This window comes from Polypterus senegalus, chromosome 14 (assembly GCF_016835505.1).
Source record: "Polypterus senegalus isolate Bchr_013 chromosome 14, ASM1683550v1, whole genome shotgun sequence".
Lineage (NCBI taxonomy): Eukaryota > Metazoa > Chordata > Cladistia > Polypteriformes > Polypteridae > Polypterus > Polypterus senegalus.
In genome coordinates this window covers 5,260,760-5,287,730 of record NC_053167.1, presented here as the reverse complement: position 1 = coordinate 5,287,730, position 26,971 = coordinate 5,260,760, and the positions used below count along the sequence as shown (strand labels likewise).

The 26,971-nt window shown below is 37.4% G+C and overlaps 1 protein-coding gene across 1 annotated transcript in view; it reads left to right on the top strand.

Annotated features, from left to right (window-relative positions):
* rspo4 (R-spondin 4) overlaps positions 1-25,687 on the top strand; it is a 144,908-nt gene extending 119,221 nt beyond the window's left edge. The window contains exon 5 of the mRNA XM_039735840.1: positions 23,907-25,687. Within this exon, the coding sequence (XP_039591774.1) occupies positions 23,907-24,007 (101 nt within the window). The 3' untranslated portion in view covers positions 24,008-25,687. The remainder of the gene's footprint in view (positions 1-23,906) is intronic.
* The last annotated feature ends 1,284 nt before the right edge of the window (positions 25,688-26,971 follow it).

The following is a 26,971-nucleotide window of genomic DNA, read 5'->3' as shown; positions in this document are numbered from 1 at the left end:
AAGATGCTCTATTGGGTTGAGATCTGGTGACTGTGGGGGCCATTTTAGTACAGTGAACTCATTGTCATGTTCAAGAAACCAATTTGAAATGATTCGAGCTTTGTGACATGGTGCATTATCCTACTGGAAGTAGCTATCAGAGGATGGGTACATGGTGGTCATGAACGGATGGACATGGTCAGAAACAATGCTCAGGTAGCCCGTGGCATTTAAACGATGCCCAATTGGCACTAAGGGGCCTAAAGTGTGCCAAGAAAACATCCCCCACACCATTACACCACCACCAGCAGCCAGCACAGTGGTAACAAGGCATGATGGATCCATGTTCTCATTCTGTTTACGCCAAATTCTGACTCTACCATTTGAATGTCTCAACAGAAATTGAGACTCATCAGACCAGGCAACATTTTTCCAGTCTTCAACTGTCCAATTTTGGTGAGCTTGTGCAAATTGTAGCCTCTTTTTCCTATTTGTAGTGGAGATGAGTGGTACCCGGTGGGGTCTTCTGCTGTTGTAGCCCATCCGCCTCAAGGTTGTGCGTGTTGTGGCTTCACAAATGCTTTGCTGCATACCTTGGTTGTAACGAGTGGTTATTTCAGTCAAAGTAGCTCTTCTATCAGCTTGAATCAGTCGGCCCATTCTCCTCTGACCTCTAGCATCAACAAGGCATTTTCGCCCACAGGACTGCCGCATACTGGATGTTTTTCCCTTTTCACACCATTCTTTGTAAACCCTAGAAATGGTTGTGCGTGAAAATCCCAGTAACTGAGCAGATTGTGAAATACTCAGACCGGCCCGTCTGGCACCAACACCCATGCCATGCTCAAAATTGCTAAAATCACCTTTCTTTCCCATTCTGACATTCAGTTTGGAGTTCAGGAGATTGTCTTGACCAGGACCACACCCCTAAATGCATTGAAGCAACTGCCATGTGATTGGTTGATTAGATAATTGCATTAATGAGAAATTGAACAGGTGTTCCTAATAATCCTTTAGGTGAGTGTATAAGATGGAGTAAGATTATTTAAGGCTTTGTAAACCATAAGCAGTATTTTAAAGTCAATTCTGAATGACACAGGTAACCAGTGTAGTGACATCAAAACTGGAGAGATGTCCTCAGATTTTCTTTTCCTAGTTAGGATTGTAGCAGCTGCATTCTGCACTAGTTGCAAATGATTAATTAATTAATCGTTTCTCAAAGCTTCAGAATACACTTAAATGGTAATAAACCTTTTTGCAAAACAAGGGGAAAAACTAAATTAAGGAATTAGATTTGCTTTGTTGTTATTATTTGTTGTTATTAATTAAGTTAAAACAGCAGGAAGCTGTTATAAATCTTCAGGTCTACATGTTCTCCATTTTGTCATGTGGGCTTGCTCTCCAATTGACCATCATAAAGTCAGGCTGTGTGCCCTGCACAATATTATTTTCTGGCCACATGGTTCTGATGATCTGATGATATGAACTCCCAGCCAGTGAGCATTGTCTTCAGTTCTGTCACCCTCAGTTTCCAAATGATCGGTTATATAAGCGGAATTTTAAGCAACTTCTTTATAATGGTGATGGCTAGTATAGTAAAACTATTCGACATTAATATGCAAAGTGGTAATTAGCCAGTTTAGGGGCCAATTCAAAAATGTTCAGGTTTCTATAGCCAGTGGCTTTGCGACTGAACATATTCTCCTGTTAGCGGGGTATTGTTTGGTTTCATTTATTTTTAGGCCCATATTTTATTTTTAATTTTGTCTTCATTTTCAAGCTCATTATATTTTTTTCGTTTTTTCAGCTGACGTGATACTTTTTTGTCATTTCTAACTGGATTTTCTCTGGATAGTTTGGTTTCCTCCCACACGCCATGTAAACACGCTCTGTGTTGATTTTTCATATTTGTGACTGATTTCGAGTGTGTGTTTGAATATGCAATGCAGTGGACAGACATCCATTCCAGGTCTGGTTTCTGAACTGAATTTTGTCCAGGATGGTGTCCAGCTCCCTGCACCATGTAATGAAACAGGTAGGTTCAGAAAATGGATACATATTTAGGATTTACTTTCATGTTTTCTTGCTTATTATAAATCCGAAGAGACAAACTGGCAACATTAAAGCTTTATTCTGTCCATTTTCTTTCAAATTCTGCCATTAGTAGTACAGAAGAATTGAAAATAAGCATAGTGTAAGACTTGCTCTTCTGAGACATTTATTGAGCTGCTTCTTTTCACAGGAAGTTTTTCATTTTCAGACTTGCTTTATTTTCAAGGGTTCAGGTGATACAAAGTACATCGAATGGAAGAATAACGAATGTAAGAATGTAACTAGGAGCAGAGTCAAAGGTTCTGAGGTGGAAAACGTATTGTTAAAGTATACAACTATGAACAAAGTTAAGTCTGAGTTCAGAGTTGAGACATTGTAGTTGCATAACTGAAGATTTTGGAAAGTTTTCTTTGCTTCCAATGATCTTTTTAATATTTCGTATTTATATTTAAAAGTGATGAACTTAAAGTTGTTCAATAATATCTTGGTGAACTGACACCAGTGCCAGTATGTAGCTTCACTAATGAATTGCTGAATTTCATAAGAAATGCTGAGTCTATTAAAAATTAAGTTATTAATACAGGGCGAACCTCCAAACTACACAAAGAAAAGAAATTTAAGATTTTACAGTCAATAAAAGACAGCAATACATCACCACTAAATGGAAAAAGCAGACTGAGAAAATGGATAATGAATTGGATAAAGATCATAGCTTATGAATTTTTTCCAGCACCTTAGATATCCCACAAATTGTAACTCAACATTTTTCTGTAGTTCAATATACATATTTTTTCCTTTCTCAAAGCTTCAGAATACAATTAAATGGTAATAAACCTTTTTGCAAAACAAGGGAGAAACTAAATTAAGGAATTAGGTTTGCTTTTTTTGTTATTAATTCATTTTATTTCTCAAACGAGGCTTAGCTAACACATTTTGCGAAGGTTTCATATAGCAAACAGACAGCACCATCCACATTTTTCAAATCACAGTACTTTGAAAGATGGAGCTCTAAATATGAATAACTTACACATTTTCAGAGCCCACAAGACACACATCTGGAAGATGGTGTTTTAAAAAATATCACAATTCTGACTTACTCACAATTGTATTTTGCTAGACCATCAGAAGCTTACAGTTGGATTTGGGGAGCTGAAGCCATCCTGACTGCACTCTGAACACCTGTTGTCATACATTGGCACTCTTACTCTAAGCAAAACATGGCACAGGTAATTGAACATCAGTATCTTCCTGACAGAATAACATGTGCAGCTGGTCCAAGTCAGCTTGATGAGAACTGGCTTGCATCCTCCTCAGCCTGCCTAAAGAGGGGCCATCACATCCCTGCTAGGCTGAATTACTTCATAATCATCTGCACACGGCATGCAATCAAATTGCACTCGGCACATCAAAACTACCAAATTAGACATGGGCAATATTTGTAATATAGACCAGATGAAATAGCAGAGATGTGCTCTTAGACCACCATGTGGAAGACATTCGATTTTTATTAAATCAAGGAGAAATCGAACTCAAGTTACAGTATGCTACAAAAGCCATGTAAATTAAGGAACATCTGTTCAAGTCACTATATAGTCATTTACCAATATACCACTATAATTAAAATTGTACAATTGGACATTACTGTTAATGACTTTTTTTAGTAATACGAACTAGACGGTGGAGAAGTAGCAGTAAAGGTTACAAAAATCTGCTCAGTCAAAGGAGAGCCTGTACTCTACCTTTCAAATTTAATTCTGTTGTTTTTATTGAGAAAACTTCCACTCTGAGCAGCAGGGTGGCACAGTGGTAGTGCTGCTGCCTCGCAGTAAGGAGACCTGGGTTTGCTTCCCGGGTCCTCCCTGTGTGGAGTTTGCATGTTGTCCCCGTGTCTGCGTGGGTTTCCTCCCGCAGTCCAAAGACATGCAGGTTAGGTGCATTGGTGATCCTAAATTGTCCCTAGTGTGTGCTTGGTGTTTGTGTGTGTGTATGCCCTGCAATGGGCTGGCGCCCTGCCCGAGATTTGTTTTGGCTCCAGCAGACCCTTGTGACCCTGTAGTTAGGATATATTGGGTTGGGAAATGACTGAGCGACTTCCACTCTAGAGTGTCCTGTGCTATACAATTCACTGTGGGGGAAAAATAAGTTCAACAAAATTGCAAAACATAATGTAAATAGAGAAACTTTATGCATTACACACACAAACACCAATACAGTATCTACAGCTTGGTTTAATATCCATATTCCAATATTAACCATCATTTATAGGAAAGCTCTGAAAATGGGCCCTTCATATGTGATGATGCTTCCACTCTGAGGCAATGCAAGTGCCACCACAGACACTGGGAAGAGAAAGACAATTCAAGAAAATTAGGAATAGTAAAACTAAACTATTAATACAATGCATGAAAATGCAATAGAGTAGTACAATATGATGCAACCTCAGCAACAGCTCTAGCAGTCATGTGCTCTGCTAACATTTCTTATGTAAAAGCAGAGGTTGATGGGGTTCCTCTAACACACATTGGTAAAGTAAATCATTCTTGAGTTGGGTTCCCTATAACTAATGATTTAGCCTCCAACTCTATTATTTATTCTTGAAACTTTAGGCAGGCTTGTTTCTTGAGAGTGGAATACAGGCACTGGCACAATGGGAAGTAAGCCATTTCTGAACCATTTCTTTAAAGGTGAGAAGGAGGATTCTAAAATTGGTTTGACTCTAACTGGAACCCATTGAAGTGATTCAAGGACTGGAGTTACATGGTCATCCCTCCTAGTTGGATAATTATCTTTGTTTCATCCATCCATTATCCAACCCGCTAATATCCTAACGCAGGGTCACGGGGGTCTGCCTGAGCCAATCCCAGCCAACACAGGGCGCAAGGCAGGAAACAAATCCCGGGCATGGCGCCAGCCCTCCGCAGTATCCTTGTTTCTTTATTTTGAATTAACTATACAATAAGTAGTATGTGATTGATATAAACAGTCCACTTGAGGTATATAAATGAACACGTTTTAAAAGCTGCCTCAGTTTTGCAAATTTTCAAAGCAAATGTTACACTTTGTGATGACTGAAGGTTAAATCCTTACTAAGAAAACACAGACATTTTAGATGGATTCAGCTAACTTAAAGTCTGAGGTTTTAGCATTGCCTATTTACAGATTATCACCTTCTAGATCAGCGGTTCTCAACCTTTCTAGTGCCGCGACCCTTAAATACAATTTCCCATGCTGTGGCGACCCCAACCGTAAAGTTATTTTTGTTTCTACTTCATAACTGCAATTTTGCTACTGTTATGAATCGTAATGTAAATATCTGATATGCAGGATGTATTTTCATTGTTACAAATTGAACATAATTAAAGCGTAGTGATTAATAACAAAAATAATATGTAATTATATATTGTGAAATATGTATTTCTAATTACAAATAAATGAAATTTTGTCCTTATGACTTACATTTATTTGTTTTTCTTCATTGTGTATTGGACTGTATTCACCGTATTCATGTTGTATACTTATGTGAAAATGTGAAAAGCATGGCGTAGCATGGGTAACAGTCAATATAACAACAGTAAGCTACAAAATTGTTGTGACAGTACGTGTAAAAAGCCAACGTCAGTGAGAAGGTTGAGGCTGCTTCTTTCTCACCAGATCAGAAATTCTCAGGGCAGTCTTTGCAAGAGCACAACGAAGATCATCTTCTGCAACAAGTCTATTTCTGTATTTAGACTTGATAACCAACAAGCTGGAAAACCCTGTTTCACAAAGATATGTTGTTGGAAATGGAAGAAGAAGTGCATAAATCCCCGCAATGGTGTGGCGTTACGTAACGTCACGCCGTTCGATGTACAATAATGTAAACAGTTAAAAATAATAAAGTTACGACAATTAAAATGTTTGAAATTATTCTGATTCAATTGTCTGCAACATCTATCCTTGAATGACAATTATAGTAAAAAACTAATAACTACCAATGGAAAAAATTTACACATTAGAATAGACAAAACCCATATTTCCAATGGTCTTAGGTGAACCCTGGCAAATCGTCATTCGACCCCCAACGGGGTCGCGACCCACAGGTTGAGAACCGCTGCTGCAGATCAACTATGAAAATACAAAGAATTCATCCACTGTTTACATCAATAATGCAATCATTAATATAAATAAAAAAACAGTACAGTATTTGGTTTAATTGTTAAATATGCAGGTGTCATCAGCAGCGGCATTTTTGTTATGCAAATTCTGGTAGAGCCACACACAATATTCACACTATATTCATATATATTGCTGACTCTTCTCTACCTCAGAGTTGAATAAGAATCAAACGATGCTTGATCCATGTAATATCTTATCCTTGTAGCATTCCTGATTGATGTAAACAGTCCACTTGAGGTATATAAATGAACACGTTTTAAAAGCTGCCACAGTTTTGCAGATTTTCAAAGCAAATGTTACACTTTGTGATGACTGAAGGTTAAATCCTTACTAAGAACACACAGACATTTTAGATGGATTCAGCTAACTTAAAGTCTGAGGTTTTAGCATTGCCTATTTACAGATTATCACCAACTAGATCAGCGGTTCTCAGCCTTTCTAGTGCCGCAACCCTGATTCCTGATTTTGATTTGCTTTTCTTTGTAAGTTAATACTAGCTAATACTTTTATTGGAACAAATAGTACTGGGCATTTGAAGGATAGCTCTTTACTGGCTTGTGCAGTATAAATTGTGAAAAGCTGGAACTGGAAGTACAAACTAGTGATTTAAATTAAAAAGACTCACTTGGTTGTCATACTGAAAGCTCAGGTGGCACATGGACACACACACCTAGGGGTGAGACTCGAACACTGCAGGTGTAAGAGCCATTTCGTAGTTGCATAAGAATCATAAATGTTTCACTAAATGATAGTGCATAATTTATGGGAGGATCCTATAACCCCCATAAGTAGAATTGAATTGGTATATTCTAGCTACAGTGGTATGAAAAACTATTTGCCCCCTTCCTGATTTCTTATTCTTTTGCATGTTTGTCACACAAAATGTTTCTGATCATCAAACACATTTAACCATTAGTCAAATATAACACAAGTAAACACAAAATGCAGTTTTTAAATGATGGTTTTATTATTTAGGGAGAAAAAATCCAAACCTACATGGCCCTGTGTGAAAAAGTAATTGCCCCCTGAACCTAATAACTGGTTGGGCCACCCTTAGCAGCAATAACTGCAATCAAGCGTTTGCGATAACTTGCAATGAGTCTTTTACAGCGCTCTGGAGGAATTTTGACCCAATCATCTTTGCAGAATTGTTGTAATTCAGCTTTATTTGAGGGTTTTCTAGCATGAACCGCCTTTTTAAGGTCATGCCATAGCATCTCAATTGGATTCAGGTTAGGACTTTGACTAGGCCACTCCAAAGTCTTCATTTTGTTTTTCTTCAGCCATTCAGAGGTGGATTTGCTGGTGTGTTTTGGGTCATTGTCCTGTTGCAGCACCCAAGATCGCTTCAGCTTGAGTTGACGAACAGATGGCCGGACATTCTCCTTCAGGATTTTTTGGTAGACATTAGAATTTATGGTTCCATCTATCACAGAAAGCCTTCGAGGTCCTGAAGCAGCAAAACAACCCCAGACCATCACACTACCACCACCATATTTTACTGTTGGTATGATGTTCTTTTTCTGAAATGCTGTGTTCCTTTTACGCCAGATGTAACGGGACATTTGCCTTCCAAAAGTTCAACTTTTGTCTCATCAGTCCACAAGGTATTTTCCCAAAAGTCTTGGCAATCATTGAGATGTTTCTTAGCAAAATTGAGACAAGCCCTAATGTTCTTTTGCTTAACAGTGGTTTGCGTCTTGGAAATCTGCCATGCAGGCCGTTTTTGCTCAGTCTCTTTCTTATGGTGGAGTCGTGAACACTGACCTTAATTGAGGCAAGTGAGGCCTGCAGTTCTTTAGACATTGTCCTGGGGTCTTTTGTGACCTCTCAGATGAGTCGTCTCTGCGCTCTTGGGGTAATTTTGGTCGGCCGGCCACTCCTGGGAAGGTTCACCACTGTTCCATGTTTTTGCCATTTGTGGATAATGGCTCTCACTGTGGTTCGCTGGAGTCCCAAAGCTTTAGAAATGGCTTTATAACTTTTACCAGACTGATAGATCTCAATTACTTCTGTTCTCATTTGTTCCTGAATTTCTTTGGATCTTGGCATGATGTCTAGCTTTTGAGGTGCTTTTGGTCTACTTCTCTGTGTCAGGCAGCTCCTATTTAAGTGATTTCTTGATTGAAACAGGTGTGGCAGTAATCAGGCCTGGGGGTGGCTACGGAAATTGAACTCAGGTGTGATACACCACAGTTAGGTTATTTTTAACAAGGGGGCAATTACTTTTTCACACAGGGCCATGTAGGTTTGGATTTTTTTTCCCTAAATAATAAAAACCATCATTTAAAAACTGCAATTTGTGTTTATTTGTGTTATATTTGACTAATGGTTAAATGTGTTTGATGATCAGAAACATTTTGTGTGACAAACATGCAAAAGAATAAGAAATCAGGAAGGGGGCAAATAGTTTTTCACACCACTGTATTTCTAACTGCTCTGACTAAACATTCTCAGTTTGTGATCAGCCTTGCCATGTGTAAGGTGTAGAGGGCACGTGGTTTTTAACCTCGTGTGCGTGTTTTGTGTGCTAAGAAACATGTAAGACAAAGCACTTAATATAAAAGTGCTGCACCGTATGTTTAAAGCGTAAGGAAGAAGTTAAGAATCTTTAAGTATAGAAACAACTAAAGTTTTACAAGAAAAGATAAGTTTGGAGAAAATACATTTTTTCTTCTTTTTGCATTTTGTTCTACATAACAACTTTGTTCTTTATTCTTGTGTGGATTATTTGGTTTGAATTTTCATTAAATATTTTCAAACAAGCTGTTGGACCGAGAGATTTTGTTTGCCGCGCGTTTTACCTGTTCGTGAACTCGCCTTACAGCAGGTATACATTGTCCCCGGTAGCCAGAAACAGGCTTGTAGCACCAGATGTAAAGACAATTTCACTTACTGCAGAAAGCAATATTTTTTTAGATAGGAAGTTACATATGATGGAAAAGTGTAAAAACAATGAAGTTTTCCCTTTAATAATGAGTTACTGAATGAAGCTTTTTATTTATTTTGCACAACAGCAGCATCAGGTGACCATGCCCACCAACCCTTAATGCAGAAGTGAGGCTGATCATCAGCATACCAATAAAGTGTTTCTAAATTACATCTTCTAATGGCAGCCTATACAGAGAAAAGAGAACTGGCTCCTGCACCACTACCTAAGAAACATGATGCCTAGTTGCAGACAGAAATGAGGAAGGGCAGTCTTCACACTTCTGCACACATTGAACACGACTTTATGAGTATGAAGTAAATCAGCTAACAATACTGACAGTCAAGTCAACTAACATCACTTTAATGACCCATACTGTATCCTAAGTAATGGCTACACAATTATTAGGGCCACTTCATTTAGTTACAGAGAACATTTCAATTTCCAATCACTCTACATCTCATACATTTAAAGGGGAAACAGAGCAATAGCATACACTCTTATTGCTGGAATGACCAAAGAGCCGCCATTAAAACAAGCACTGTGCTTAGTATGCAGACTGCAGTACAAGTAATCCCAGCAAACTGAGCATGGTGACAATAAGGATATGCAAACCAGTTTTATGCCAGTTCACAGTCAGCCCTTTATGCTTCCGTTCACAAAGTTACTGTACATGCAAACTGGACATCAACTGGTGTCTAAGCTCCCCGCCTAATTGTCAATGTCCAAGAGATATGAGACAGAAAAACAAGGGCCCACAGACAACGTACCTGCACTTTTAAGAAATGACTGACCAAGTCTAAGATCATTTAAGCTTTTAAAAAGTGAAAACAAGGCATTGGGATATCTTTATCTATTAATGTATTAAAGCAGCATATTAATGGAAACATGAGATAGGTATCTCTCGCCCTATAAAAATGTTATAGTGTGACCTACAGCACTCCTTAAAGCAATTGGGAATAAAGATCAAACTCATCATCCCTCCATTTTCTGACATGCTTAGTCCAAGCAGACTTTAGGGTTTACATGGAATGAGTCTATGAAGGCAGCATCAGATACAATAAACCCAGATTAATTAAATTAATAAAAAAAGCAGAAGGTCAGAGAAGCAGTTTGCATCTTGACTTAAAACATGTCACACATTATTTTCTGTTGTTGTTTTATCTTGTTTCTTAAGAAAATGGATGCAAATAGGGAACGGATGTGTGTACAAATATTACAAGCTGTTTCAACAAGAACAAAAGAAACTGAAAATCCCACAAGCACTGGGTAGAATCCTGGGTAGAATGAAATAATATCAATTTAAACACAACAGCAACACAAATTAAAATAAATAAATACAATTAAAAATCATTCTTCCCATATATTTAAGCTTTTTCCTATGTAATTTTGTCTCAATGCTGCTCTGTTATGTCTTCACAGGGTTCTCGCTCTATATTTTTCTTCACAGATATATACTGTACATATACATGTAGAGTTAATAAAGCTATTGTAATAATCATAACCTGTATGTCTTTATCCATATGAAAAACTGGAATCCTAGATTTGCACACCCCTGTACATACACACACACACGCCTATACAAGTTGAAATGATTATTTTTTCTTTCCTGACAAAATTCTCAAGTTGTCGACATTGTTTGAGTTTAAGCAGCCCACCTGCCCATTATACTCCTGCAGCTTTACAACTGCTAAAGCACAACATGAAGAAGTAATTTAAGCTAATGGGTAATTTCTGAATGAAAAAGGTTAGAGAGTATGAAGGTTAAAAGCAAGTTTTCCATCACAGTATTTATTCCATTGGATCCTGATTTTGAGGTGTTAATCATGTTGCTGCAGACCTAACTTTGGCCTTTGAAAATTATTTGTAATCTTGACTAAAATATATATATATATATATATATATATATATATATATATATATATATATATATATATATATATATATATATATATATATATATATATATATATACAAAGGGATTACCCCCTGCTCGCTTCGCTTGCCAACCCCCCCAGTCTGCGTTATGCGCCAACCACTTCTTGTCTCTGCCGCTCATGTTGTGAAGATGGGGGCTGAATACATGCTACAGAGATGCGGTCGCGCCTCTGAAAACCTCTTTTAAACGGTGATACAATGGGAAACAAATACAGGTTTTTTTAACCTTCTCTTTGCTCGATCACCTCCTGGCTTGCTGCTGCCGCCGTGCCGGGTGATCTGCCTCTTGCATGGCACTTCGAACATTTAAAAGCCTGCACAGCAGCTGTCCTACTCTTTGTTTGTTTTATTTCCGGCCCTGGGCCTGGTTAAATCTTTTGGCACAAAATCTTGTCTCGCGAGACATGAGTTCTTAATATTTTTTAGTTTATAATTTAAAAATGGAATAAGAATCTGAAAATCTAACAACATCATATTAAAGTTCAATAAGTTCTGAAAAGAATGATACCATATGTAGGTTTTAAAATAAGCCCAAATTAAAGCATGACAAAAAAGTGACATAAAAACATGACATAAAATTGTTGCAGAAAATCATTGCACTTTTAGGCTTAGGATTTTATATATATAGAGTAGATATATTATCACTTTCAGATGGCCCTCTGGTTTCTTTTGCTCATATACAGACTTAAACTGTATGGCAGGGAAGATGCTATTTAATAGTTTAGTTTTGTTGTTATTTAAACTAGATCCATTTGGCAGAAGAGGTACAGATCAGGAGAAGGTAAAACTGTAATCAATACAGATCAAAGTCACAATACTAGTGGGTGAAACATGATGTGAGGTATATGCTTGAAATCAGGAGCACAAAGATAAAAAAATGTTGGGATGCACCAATATGAGAGATGAAATCAGTTTAAATGCTGATAATAATACAGCGGTGTGTGAGTAGGTGAAGTAACAGGCTTTGGCAGAAATAAAAATCAGACCAGCACAATAACTTTACCTTCTAAAATTCATCTCTGACAATAGAGGGCATAATATTAAGCAGATAAGGATGGAATTGGCCCAAAAAAGGCCACTCCAAACCCCAGGAGATTAGACAGATAGATAGATAGATAGATAGATAGATAGATAGATAGATAGATAGATAGATAGATAGATAGATAGATAGATAGATAGATAGATAGATACTTTTTTAATCCCAAGGGGAAATTCACATACTCCAGCAGCAACATACTAATGAAGAACAATATTAAATTAAAGAGTGATAACAATGAAGGTATAACAGACAGACAATAATTTTGTATAATATTAATGTTTACGAAGCTGCTCCTCTGTTTGGAGATGATCCTGTTCAGTGGATGCAGTGGATTCTTCATGATTGGCAGGAACCTGCTCAGTGCCCGTCTCTCTGCCACAGATGTCAGACTGTCCAGCTCCATGCCTACAATAGAGCCTGCCTTCCTCACCAGTTTGTCCAGGCGTGAGGCGTCCCTCTTCTTTATGCTGCCTCCCCAGCACACCATCGCATAGAAGAGGGCGCTCACCACAACCGTCTGATAGAACATCTGCAGCATCTTATTGCAGATGTTGAAAGACGCCAGCCTTCTAAGGAAGTATAGTCGCCTCTGTCCTTTCTTACACAGAGCATCAGTATTGGCAGTCCAGTCCAATTTATCATCCAGCTGCACTCCCAGGTATTTATAGGTCTGTACCCTCTGCACACAGTCACCTCTGATGATCACGGGGTCCATGAGGGTCCTGGGCCTCCTAAAATTCATCACCAGCTCCTTGGTTTTGCTGGTGTTCACTTGTAGGTTGTTTGAGTCGCACCATTTAACAAAGTCTTTGATTAGCTTCCTGTACTCCTCCTCCTGCCAACTCCTTATGCAAATGTATGCATTATTCACCACAGGCACAGGTCAGAGCACCCATTCATTCGGCAAGAGTTTGGGGTTCACTGGAAGCCTAAGGTTGTGTGAGAGAGAGATGGTATGTGAAACATGAGTGCCTGATGATAAAGTAGGCAGGCCATCTCACCTCAAGGGCAGGGCAACTGTCAGAGTTACAGAAGGGTTTTGTGCTTAGATATTTTTTTTCCTTAGTACTTTGTGTTTTTTTTTTTTCATTCTTAATTTCTTCCTTATATGTTTAAAAAATAAGTACACCATTTTTATTATTGGTAGCACCGTGGAGATGCACTGCATTTATTGAAACTGATTAAGGTATTTACTGTATAAGTATCCTATTTTCAGTTTATTAGATTCACATGCTTCTTAATATGATTTTAAAAATAAGGTATTTACATGAATAGTCTTGTAATCGGAATTCCCAGGTGTTCCACAAAAGATACTGCTGAGTGCAAGAAAACCAACTCATTGTTCTGCTCTTGGTATGAATATCCTTATTACAGTTTCTTTTCAGAAAATTTCAAACTTTTACAAACCACAGTGTGTTTTTTGTATTATTGTTGAATTGATTCTTTTAACAAAGTAAGACATATAAAGCTACTTCTTAATTAATTATCTTGGTATACCTAATGACAATACAAATTGAATTCACAAGGGCTGTTTCTTGCATAAGCAGTCATCTGTACAGAGATAGCCTGGACACGTTTAATGTTGCAGATTTCCAAGAAAAGTTGCTTTTAATGACTTTTGAGGAATTGTGAAAAATATTAAGTACCCATAAGAGTGCTTATCATCTTTTTATCCTGAACTTTCTGATACTGGTTTTAAAAAATGAATCTTAATGATGTGGTTTTTATAGAAGTCTATGCTGAATTATTTGCCATACTACTCAAGGGACACATGTGCATATGCACTATGTATTTGGTCTTCACAAAGCTGCAATATAGGAATGTAATTACATTTTCCTTAATGACAATCAGATTTAAAAAATGCTTGTGCTTTTATTTTCTGTTTGTTCTGGCAGTTTATTTAACACAGCTATTTCACAGCTAATTTTATGAGACATTTTAATAAATTAATCAAAATACTAATTCTTTTTAGATTTTCTCAAAGTGTGTTTTGTTGAAAATGAAATTTGACTGTCCACTCGTAGACAGACACAAAGTATAATTACAACATTAGAACAGAATAAGACGAGAACAAGCCATTCAGGCCAACAAAGCTCGCCCGACCTATCCATTTAATTCTTCTAAAATAATAAGTTGAGTTTTGAAAGTCCCTAACGTCTTACTGTCTACCACACTACTTGGTAAGCTTATTCCAAGTGTCTATCATTCTTTGTGTAAAGAAAAACTTCCTAATGTTTGTGTGAAATTTCCCCTTAACAAGTTTCCAACTGTGTCCCCGTGTTCTTGATGAGCTCATTTTAAAATACAAGTCTCAATCCACTGTACTAATTCCCTTCATAATTTTAAACACTTCAATCATTTCACCTCTTAATCTTCTTTTGCTTAAACTGTAAAGGCTCAGCTCTTTTAATCTTTCTCCCTAACTCACCCCCTGTAGCCCTGGAATCAGCCTAGTCGCTCTTCTCTGGACCTTTTCTAGCGCTTCTATGTCCTGGAGACCAAAACTGCACACAATACTCAAGATGAGGCCTCACCAGCACATTATAAAGGTTGAGCAGAACCTCCTTGGACTTGTACTCCACACATCAAGACGCTATATAACCTAACATTCTGTTAGCCTTCTTAATGGCTTCTGAACACTGTCTGGAAGTTGATAGTGCCAAGTTCACTACGACACCTAAATCCTTCTCATAACGTGTACTTTTGATTTTCAGACCTACCATTGTGTATTCAAACCTAACATTTTTACTTCTTACGTGTAATATTTTACATTTATTGAGATAAAACATAGAGTCTAGAAGAAAAAGGCCAGAGGCTGAGAGCACAGATAGGTCAAGGTGGATTTAGAGAACAAACATTGGAGGTAAGCAGCCGGAGACTCTGCCATCAGAATGATAGGAGTATAGCTCATGAAAATCTATTTATAAGAACTTTTCCAAAAGATATTTTTTTCATGCTATCTTAAAAGGTGGATACAGTACATTTTCATCAACCATCCATTTTCTTATGATGAGCCACAAATGTTGTAATTTGTTGATAACTTAAAATCTTCTAACATGTCTTGCAGGATAGGTAAAGGAATGCTGTCTGTTTCTGTTCAGAGCTGGTGAGAAATCAAAGAAATAAAATATCACAGAGCAATAAATATAGAAGTGTAGGAATTCTTCTTGGATAGGCCATTTGTTTAAAATTTCACAGAAAATTTGACAGCTAATTTTACAGTAATCTTTTTCATTTTTTGAAGATTGGTTTTACTTTGTAGATGAGGTTTGGACCATTCCTAAATTCCTGTCTACTTAAAAACTCATCCCAAACCTTAAAGTAATACAAATGCTAACGCATCTGCTGTCCAACTGTAATTATGTTCTAAAGAATATTATGGGTTGAAAAGCATCCAGATTATTATGCATTGTCTTTGCATTTCAATACTCTTTTTTGTACAGCTGTACAGCAGTGATATTTTTTCAATTGATGAAGAATTTCTGCAAATTAACAATATACCAAATGTTAGGAATTTCTGCAAATTTATTAAAAAAATGAAGAAAAAAAAAAAAACCTGAAATATCACATTGACACAAACATTCAGACCCTTTGCTATGATACTTGAAATTTGGCACAGGCATATATCATTTTATTTATGATCATCACACATGACATGTGTCTTCTACTTGTTTGGAGAGGTCAATTCAATTGACTGGGCCTGATTAAGAAAGGCAGCTGACAATGCGTATCAAAGCAAATACCAAACCATGAGGTTAAAGGAATTGCCAGAAGAGCTTAGAGACAGGATAGTGTTGAGGGACAGATCTCGGGAAGGCTTCAGACACTGCTGCAGCATTCATACATAATGAGAGTGATAAAAATAATTTCCAGATTTATGACGGGAGCAGCCAAAAGAAGAAGAAGAAGAAGATCAAGAAGTGTTGGTAGTACAAGACTATGCCACGTTTACGAAAGCATAACGTTACATTATCATACCCGTTTAGTCGAATTTAGGGTCATGAGAGGACAGAGTCTATCCCTGCAAGAAACCAACACACTTATCTACAAAAAACACATGCAGTCTCACACAAAACAGCACATATTACAATAAGCTCACTCATGGCAAATATGTAGTCTCCACACAGACAGCAAACTGTTGGGACAGACCCACTGACTCAGGATGGTGGGTCTGTGAGGCTATAGTGCTAATCACAGAGCAAAATGGTATTCCTGTTGCTAAAGTATTAAAAAATACAAAAAAGTAAAGGTGTCCATCCATCTATTAATTGATTCTTTTTCTTTGAGCGTAGCTCTAAAGCCTCTTTGCACAACACAAACCAAACCAGAATGGAGTGCCAGTCGTTCATAGCGCATACTCATCGTTCATTTTTTCAAAAGTACTATATACTGTACTAGGGGGCTCTTCCCCCTGCTCGCTTCACTCGCAATTTTCAATTTAAAGAGATTGTTATTTTCATGGGAATTGTTACATATGCATTATTTTCACTTTTACTTTAAAACATCAGTTAAAACAATATTTGCAATTAACTTTTCTTCAAAATCGCATTGAATTTTGATTCTGTATTTGGATTTACATTATGACAACACAGCGTATAACTGCCTGTGCGTGAATATCGTTTCTTCCTCTCTAATAAATAAACCGACTATTTTCGAATGTTTGTACCTGTGATTTGTTAATTGTCATAGCAAAAGCTATTCTCACGAGAAACTGTAAATGTTTTAATACAAATGGCATATTAAGACCTCCTTTGGTGTCTAATGTTATTTGTGGAAGATGTACTACATTACCTTTCTTGTCACCTGTTAAAATTTTACATGTTAGAATTCTTCGACTAATTTTTAATACAGCTAATCTTGTTCCATTGCATAGTCCATCACTCATACATAAATTACGCGATAACATTACGAAATATATTATACCTACTTTCAAAAGTAATTCGGCGGTGGAAGACCAGATGGTGTTACCGGTTGTAGTTATTCTTTGGGATATTGTAAGCTGATGTTTTCATCTTCCACACAATCACCACCAACTGCTTCAGCATAGTCTATTGATACGCATTTAATCAATTTGCTGTGTAAACCGATCAAGAATTTTCTCATTAATTCGTTTGACTTAATCGTTTCTCGCCGCCATATTTAGATGAATGGGTGATTCTAAACTGGATCTTCGTAAGTGTGTGTGTTCATAAGTAAGCCCTTTAATGTATTGGTGCCTGTCCAGGTTAAGTGGCGGAATGCACCTGATGACTGTGGTCATGTTTGAAAATAGTTGTAAGTAGGGCGTGACTTAAAAGAATCTCATGTTAAAAGTCTCCATCTCGCTTAACTTCCTTCCAAAAAGTCTCTTCCAAAAGTCACGTCTCGTCCCAAGATTTTTTTATTATAATAGAGAGATATTAAAAGAATGTCTCAATGAAGGTCATTGGAGAATAGAATTCTTTGAGTGCACAGGTCAATAAAACACTACTACTGAGTATATTATTACCCAGTTTAAAAAAAGTCATAGCCATGGATATTGTATGATTCATAATTCACTTCTCTCATTTACCAGTGTTTATGTAATCATCAGAAGTAACATCCATTCGTTTTCGAACTCTATTATCAAGTTCATGGATGTGGGAATGGGTGCTTATCCTGGTTGTGTGTCAGTACATGGAAATGCACCAAAAGCCCCACATTTTTCTTTCTACATCACACATTTCAGCATTATGTTTTATTTCTTATTATGTAATCCATGTGTTGGCACATTTCTAGGAAGAATCTGAAATGGTATACATTGTAATTTTGCTTTTGATTCCAACTCCATTTCTCTAAAAGGCGCCCAAATCCTAATTGTCATAAATATTTAAAAAGACAGATTTAGCAAGGTCCTCTGCAGGGGGATTAAGTGTTTCTAATTTGATGTAATATCTCTGGACCCCCATTGCAGGCCACTAATGAATAAAAGAGTTTTTGATTTCAGATTTATTCCATTAGTATTGTACGTCAGTGTGAACCTGTCAGAATTACTTGAACCCTGAAGCTTTGAGATATATTTCAAACTGTGATCGATACTTAATCGGGATAAACATTTAAACTCTAATGCCTTGTATCAACTTATATTTGTGCCAGAAAGGGTTATTGCCACCCATCGTAGCTGGCAATGGGACAACTGTTGAATTTGATGTGCACTTTTACATTCTGACTTGGCAAAAACTTGCAAATAGATGGCAAAAGACAGATTAGTTACAGTGAATGGTTTGCTGCAAATTCAGGTTCTATGGTTTGTCAGCAATTTTTGTAATTCACAGGTTGTTTAGGTTTAGAATAGAGCAATAGGCCAAGTAATTGGATTTAAGTTAGATCCCCAGTCTACATTGACTTTAACAACAGAATCACACAAAATATATTGGACCTGAAATACAGTCACGGTAAACGTTTTCAATTAATTTATTCTAAATGTATTTTAACATACTGACTAACTAGCGTGTGTCATGTTCTTTGGGTTCTATCATATATGATTTCAATACAGTTGAACATAACACAGAAAGAATTATTTAACGAAAACTTTACTAATTAAATTATCAAGTGCTTCACTTACAGGTCATCCATATATCTGTTCCCATTCCTTAATTTTTTAGGGCGCATTCCCAATTTACAATAAGTAAACATAACTGTAATATAAGAAAGTGTTTGAAAATGACTTATCTTGACACTGTGTATAGGGGCATTGCGATTGATTGGCAAAGCAAATATGATGCAAAGCATGTACCGAAATCTAAATATTTAGCACTGTAATTAATCAGTAAAAGAATAATCCAAACCCACTTATTGTTAATGTTGGAACAAGAAGACTGAGCATATTCTAATGGAACTGGGTGCAAGGAAGAATCCATACTTTAATGATATGGAAGTTCATTGCAGGACTTCTTTATATATCAAAGGAGCTGACAATATAGGTAAGAGTTGTTGGAAGTGCATCTTTGGACTACATTTACTCAGGAGGAAATTACAGGGGGGCAAAGAAATGAGCTGAACCTCAAGCCAAAAAGCTAATGGGTTTGTCAGTTTTATTTATAATGCTGATGCGGAAGAAGAACTGTAACAATCAACTTGTTTCTTCCCTTCAGTCTATGAGATATGGGAGTGAACATAATATGAATACCTGGAACAAATTGATGTGGCTACAGAGAGAATGTCTTACCCTCACACATATGCTGATCTTGCTAAGATTAAAATCTGCACTTGCGGAGCTGACCACTAATCATCATGCTTCCTATTCAGATATCAGATATTTGTAAAAACTGCTGGACCACACCCTTGAGCATGTCTGTTCTCCTCTTGTTCACCACTTATGATTATTTTTGCAATGTCCTGAAACGTCTTTTATTTATGTCTCTTGTGTTTATGATCTTTGTTGTTGGAGCTTTAGCTTTACATATTAAGCCCCTTTTGATATTTCTCTTAACCAGTCTCTACTTTGACTTTATGCCTGTATTTTCACACCTCCTGTTGGTTTTTTTTCTTTGGTTGCTGATTGTTTGTTTGTTTTGAACATTTCCCACATTTCTTTCAGTTTTTGAAATCCTCAACATCAAACAGCAATCTCTTCATCTTTCACCATTTCAGTTGAACTATTAATTTAGCCTAAACTACCGAGTGTAGGACTGCAGCTTTGAACGTTTTCAGTTTTACCCTTCTCAGGACTTCACATGACCCACTAAGGAAAAAGCAGATAAAGAAATGTACATACTGTATGAGCATTATTTAAAACCAGTAACAGCACACTGCACGTTATACTTGACTTGAGCATTCCTAGTTTTCATCCTCTTTCTCTGTACGTTTAGCATTCGTTTGCTCAGAGGTTGATCCGCTTGCTGCTTCCTGAGCAGCTCTTTATTTCTCCACCCTAGCGGCCCGCTTGTTCTTTTTTTTGTTGGCATCTTTCCGTGTTAAAACTGATTAAGTCAGTGTTTGTGTTACAATTACTTAGTACATTTTCCTTAATTTTTCACTTAAATCTGAAATCTGTCTCAAGAATGATTTAAGATATGAAGAGGTATGGGAAGTAACGGCGAAGGTGGCAGGGATGAGAACGGCGGCCATACGCATGCACCGCACGACTGCCCTGCTGGCCGCTACTGAGAGTTGATTCTACAATAAAATAAAATAATATAAAAAACCTTGGAGGTCAATCATCACGCTGAAAGCAGATAGTAGACGTCACGTAGTATATGTGTACCAAATGTCAGGTCAATATGTCAAAAAGGTGATTTAAAATCCTGGACAGGCAAACGGCCAGCCATGGTAGCGCATTATATATAAAGATTGTATAAATTCTACGTTTCTCATAGCTATCACAAAGAAGTTTAGCTGACATCTGCAGAGATATTTTATATTCTGTGAGAACCTCTAATAGACAAAGCAAAAAGATTTGGTGTATTAGATGCCTGGTTGTTTTTTGACATGTCGGAAGCCAGACTAATTTCAGTTTGCCTCTCTCGCTCTTTCTCTCTCAGATGGTAGTCTAATATTATTTTCTGCCAGTTTTTTCAGACAAGCCACTAGACCACCCAGGCACCAGGCTAGTTCAGCATTATGAATAAAATAGACAGAAACCTTTTCACTTTTTGGCTGTCTGATTATGCCAGTTGTTGTGTCTCCTTGAATCATCCATCCATTATCCAACCCGCTATATCCTATCTATAGGGTAACGGGGGTCTGCTGGGGCCAATCCCAGCCAACACAGGGCACAAGGCAGGAACAAATCCCTGGACAGGGCACCAGCTCACCGCAGGGCGCACATACACGCACACACCAAGCACACACACTAGGGACAATTTAGGATCGCCAATGCACTCCTTGAATCCATCGCTTGTAAAAACGGCTAGATGTTGACCCTTCTGACAACGCTTACACAAATGTGCAAAACTGTGACATTAAAAAGCATGTGTAAGTCATGTTTTAGTTTGTGACGGTGGTGCAGGTCTCTCCCCTTCTAGGAGGGCAGTAGTTCATGGAGTGCATGGAGTTTATCGGCTGGTCATGAAAAATAAAGCATGAATAAGCAAAAATAAAGCATAAAACAAGACTTATCTGCTCAATTGGAAAAATCCTAACTCTCCTATTCTAAGTCAGTGGGTAACTGATGTTATATACTGCTGTACAACTGGAAAAAATCAAATTCGTACTTAGAGAATCTGCACAAATCTTTTTCAAAATCTGGCAGGATCTGATAAATAACATTTTAGAATAAGCATTTAAATTGAGGAAGCAGGTTCTCACCCCTCTTTTATTCCATTTATTTTTATTAATTATCTAATATTATCTATTTACTTATCTTTACTAGCATAAAGTTTTACCTGCTGGCCTAGCTGTCTTTCTCAGGGGTGGGGGTTGATTTGTTTTGAACCTTTTTCTTTGTTTTTTTTTTTTGTAAAACTTGAGTTATGTGTATGGAATGTTATTTGATTTTAATTTACTCTCTCTATATACATATATAAAATCCTAAGCCCAAAAGTGAAACGATTTTGTGTAACGTTTTTTGTCACATATAGATATGAAAGACACTATATGATAGATAGATAGATAGATAGATAGATAGATAGATAGATAGATAGATAGATAGATAGATAGATAGATAGATAGATAGATAGAGTAGATTTAAATATTAAATAAATATTCTTGACTATAATAGAAATCTGTCATTTTTCCCCAATCTTATAGAGGTCCATGAAGGATCACAAATCAAAAATAATATTAATATCATTTTCATAACCACTGACCTTGAAATACTCTAAAATGATATTCCTCATGCTTGTGTTGGAAATCTGTCCTTTTAACTTTCTGGCAGAGGCTTTTAGTGGGCTAAGACCACCAGTAAAGAATTAAATATCAAACAATATCATCATATTTGTGACCAGCAACCTTAGATAGATAGATAGATAGATAGATAGATAGATAGATAGATAGATAGATAGATAGATAGATAGATAGATAGATAGATAGATAGATAGATAGATAGATAGATAGATAGATACTTTATTAATCCCAAGGGGAAATTCACATACTCCAGCAGCATCATACTGATAAAGAACAATATTAAATTAAAGAGTGATATCAATGAAGGTATAACAAATAGACAATAACTTTGTATAATGTTAACGTTTACCCCCCGGGTGGAATTGAAGAGTCGCATAGTGTGGGGTCTCCTCAGTCTGTCAGTGGAGCAGGACGGTGACAGCAGTCTGTCGCTGAAGCTGCTCCTCTGTCTGGAGATGATCCTGTTCAGTGGATGCAGTGGATTCTCCATGATTGACAGGAGTCTGCTCAGCGCCCATCTCTCTGCTACAGATGTCAGACTGTCCAGCTCCGTGCCTACAAATGAGCCTGCCTTCCTCACCAGTTTGTCCAGGCGCAAGTCGTCAATCTTCTTTTTGCTTCCTCCCCAGCACACCACAGTGTAGAAGAGAGCGCTTACCACAACCGTCTGATAGAACATCTGCAGCAACTTATATAAAGTATATGTTTGGTATCATTCTTTTCAGAATTTATCGAACTTTAATGTGATGTTGTTAGATTTTCAGATTCTTATTACGTTTTTAAATTCTAAACTAAAATATCAAGAAAGTGTTTTTTGTCAGTTAAAATTAATGGATCATTTATTTAGTCTCTTAAAAATACTCATCGAGCATAGTGGACATCAGTTTAACAGGAATACTCCAATCGGTAAAGAGAGTAAATATTTTATTCTCATTTCGTGATTTTTATTCCGTTAAATAATAACTAATTTTTCTTTCACATATTTATAGAATTTCGTGATTTTGACTACGATAAATAATAATTTTTCTTTTGTACATTTACAGATTTTACTAATATTCTGGGCGCAACTGGGGTGGAGCACCGAAGGTGCCAGGGGAGGTTGGGCACTGAACACGCCAGGGGGGCTTGCCCCTCTAATAAAATCAATAAATAAATAATAATAAAGCATGGCATGAATGGCAGACTTCAGTAGGTTCCTGCACTGTACTTTAGAATATTCCATCCAACTAAAGCAAAGCAAAAGGGTTTGTTTTGTAAAAGCATGAAGGCATCTTTTCCTCATGAGAGGTTCATTTACAAGCATGTGGACTGTGCTGCAAAGATCACTAAAGAACTGTGGCAGCATATCTGTTAAACAAATCATCTTGAAACAAGACAGAGTGTTCTGAGGTCCATTTCTGGGATTAAGCAGGAGACCCTTTTGGAGCCACACAAAAGAGAGGAGAGCCTCAAAGCCCCCATGGGACAAACTACATTCAGATGTGCCCCTAAACTTCTCCTGTGAGTCTAATGAGTTTGTTTTATGATAACCTCATTATGGTCCCCAGGGATGGTGAACACCAAAGAAGAATGCCTTCAAAGTTTGACTCACAACTTTTAATAAACGGTATTTGAATTGTATAACTTATATTTAATGATCATCTGGGGCCCTGTTAATCACCCAGCTACAGTCTAACTATCTCAAGCACATTTTTACTGCTCCTGTTTGCATAAATAAAAATCATGGAGATGGAAAAAAAAAAAAGTTGTTTTAAGATGACTCATGGCCTTCATTAAAATTACATCCTGCTGGTACCTCAACTTAGGGGTCTTTTAATAATCAAAAAAATTATAGGCTTTTTAGCAAGAATTTTAGAGTATAACAGCCATTCATAAAAAAACACGGAAATACTTTTGTCACGTATTGTACTTTATAACAGTTTCTAAAAGTCATTTTAGTTAAGCACATTTGTTTGAATATATCATACTGCTTATTAGTGAAATAAATGTATGTTTGTTATCACTTTTTAGATAAAGTTAAGACAGAGAATAAAAATAAAGGCAAGAAAGGAAAGCAACCAAAGAAGTTGCCAAGGAACTCAACGGCCACCGAACCACCCGGAGGATCTTAAAGCTCTCTGCTATGGCGGATGGACACAGAGATGCACCGCTGGGCTGCAGACAGAGAAATGTACTTGAAATGTGTTTTTCTTATGTTTTTGTTTTACTCCTTGGTTAAAATGATCTTTTTTTTGTTTGTTTTTAAAGACATTGTGATGCAAGAGACTCAGTATTCCATGAACTCAAAATTTAATTCATTTCAAACTAACTTTAGACTTGCAATTTGTGCTTGGCTAACTTTATATTAGACAAGTTATTTATCTAAATGTAGCTTCACAATACAATACTGCTAGGGACAAACCAGTTAGAACAAAGGAAGATCCTGTATACTGTAAGTAACGTATACTACTGTAAATAATAGTGGACTGCCGTCACCTGTGGACCCCAGAAGATGTGATGCATTTCAAATAGGCTGCTTAAGTAGCACCCACCGCCAAGCTGAATAAGCTAGGCTACTCTTCTGTTGGTGTATCCTCTCCATTTTATCAGATCTGAGTGGCTTCACTCTCAATCAAAAACTCTCTCAGCACTTCCCAGCCATTTACTTTTTTGGCCTGATTATGTTCTCTTCAGCTCATATCACCAGACTTATCGGTCATCTGGATAACAGCCTCTTGCCTTATACTGCATTGAGTTACCTAACATATTTTAATGCTGCTCTTTCCAGTGGTAGGTTCTTGGATTCTCATCCCCATTAAGGTGGTTTGGCTCTTAGTTAACCTTCCTCTCTCTATTCCCATCACTTCTTCTGTCAGGCCTCCTTCTCTAATCTGAGACTATTGGATGCAATGAGAGTGTAACCCACAATATCCTCTCTACTCTGGCACTCGCTAGGCTTCTCTGATAGCACTTAATAGCCATGCAGGTTGTGGCCATATTTTTAAAATGTCTATAAAAGAATAGAACCATTTAACAGCTTGGTAAAGACAAAAAGAAATTAAATGAGACTAATGGGAACAAATGGCATGTTTTCTTGATTTTGCATGCTATGATTTGTAGTTTGGCAGGCATTAAATTGAAATTTTGTTTTTTTCCATGTCATGCTAGTCATATTTGACATTACGATCTCTAGTGCAATGACATAGGTGGTTTAGGATACATATTTTTCAAGCACTGACATTTTTCACATATCTCCACATTATGAAATTTAATAACGCTAGATATTCCTGGGATGCGTGCCAAAAATATGCAGCATATTGTAACAAAGCTGCCAATTCTGTCTACAGTTCTTGAGTACAAATAAAAGATTTTCATTTCTGGATGAAAAATGACAGTGTTTTATTTAGTAGGTGTGCGAGGAGCTAAATGTAGGAAGAGGCGACTACAGAGCACAGCAACAACTTAGAAATATACGACTGAAATAACATTCAGGACTTAATTAACTGATTTGCAAGTTGGACTATTTAAATCTTTTTTAGTTACTTCATCAAAAAATCCATTTTGTTTGTAGCGTTATTTATTAAATATTTTTATAGCGTTGAATCATATGCAAAAACAACAGTGAAGTCAAGTCAAGTTGGGGAGCATGCACTGGTACAGTGAATTTCCGCACCCGCTACATGACGAAACAACTTAGGATCCTGGTTGGCAAATCCCCAGACACACACGCGGCCCCGTCCCACCCTCCGGAAATGACCCTCTATCTGCTGCAGCCAGGTGTTACATGGACAACCCCTTGGCCTGGTCCAGCTACTCGGGTCCTCAACAATGAGGATCTTACGAGCTGGGAATCATGCCTTATAGCCGTAGTGCCGTAACTGACGCTCCCTCACAGTGCAGGTAATGTGCCTCATTCGGGACACAAAGTCAAACCAACGGTACCCAGGGATTTTCCGGAAGAGATACAGTATCAAAGGAGTCCAGTCTTCGTCTCAGATCACTGGATAGCATCCATGTCTCACAACCATATAGCTAGACAGGAAGCACCAGGACTCTAAAGACTTGGACCTTTGTCCTTTTGCATAGATATCGGGTGTGCAACACATCCCTTTCTATTGACCTCATGACCCCCCATGCTTGCTCAGTCTGTCTACTGACTTTATAGGAAGAGTCACCAGAGACATGAATGTCACTGCTAAGGTAAGTAAGCCTCTCAAAAAGATCGACACTCTCTCCGCAAACAGATACACTGCTGATGGCCATGCCCAAGAGGTCATTAAAGGCCTGGATCTTGGTTTTTATGCAGGACACTCGCAAGCCCAGACACAGTCTCTCAAGGGCCTTGATCAGAGCCTCCATTGACTCCGTGAAGATCACAGCATCCGTGAATCTTTCTTCACCAGCAGATGCCCCACAGCCGCTGGACCCCACAACCTTACCCAACATCCAGTCCATACAAGCATTGAACAGAGTAGGAGCAGAACACACCTCTGACGAACCCCAGAATCAACTGGGAAAAACACAGAGGTCCTTCCTCCACTCTGCACAGCACTCACAGTAGCAGTGTACAGTTTAATGCTATTACATATGTTAGTAGACTACACTGAATAATTCTTTTTAACAGCCCTTTGCAATGTCATGTAGTTAAAAACATAGCCCAAATAGTTTTGCGGTGGCTGAATAGCTTTCATACACAGCAGATTCCAATTCAAGTGATGTCAAAATGGCATTAATTAAAGTCCTATTGTTGGTTGGTTGTGGAGGGCCTGTGAGTAATTGTACTTTAAATATCTTAAACATAACAATTTTGGAAATAAATAACAGATGGAAAGTTAAACTTTGTTGAAGTATCAAAGTAAAATTGTTAGCTTCTCTGAACCTTGAGGGAGAGCAGGTCTGGAGCTTTGTTGAAAATTGTAGTGGTAGAAAAATATCGAATCATTATAATGCGCAGATAAGGCAGTCATGAGGTCATTTTTAGTGTGATGTAAATATTGAGTATGTATTATTCACTTTATTCTTCTAGAGCGATGCTTGCCGTAATTTCTTTCTTCTTAAAGGCATTTCTAGAGAAGTGCATGCATGGGCCTCTCCTC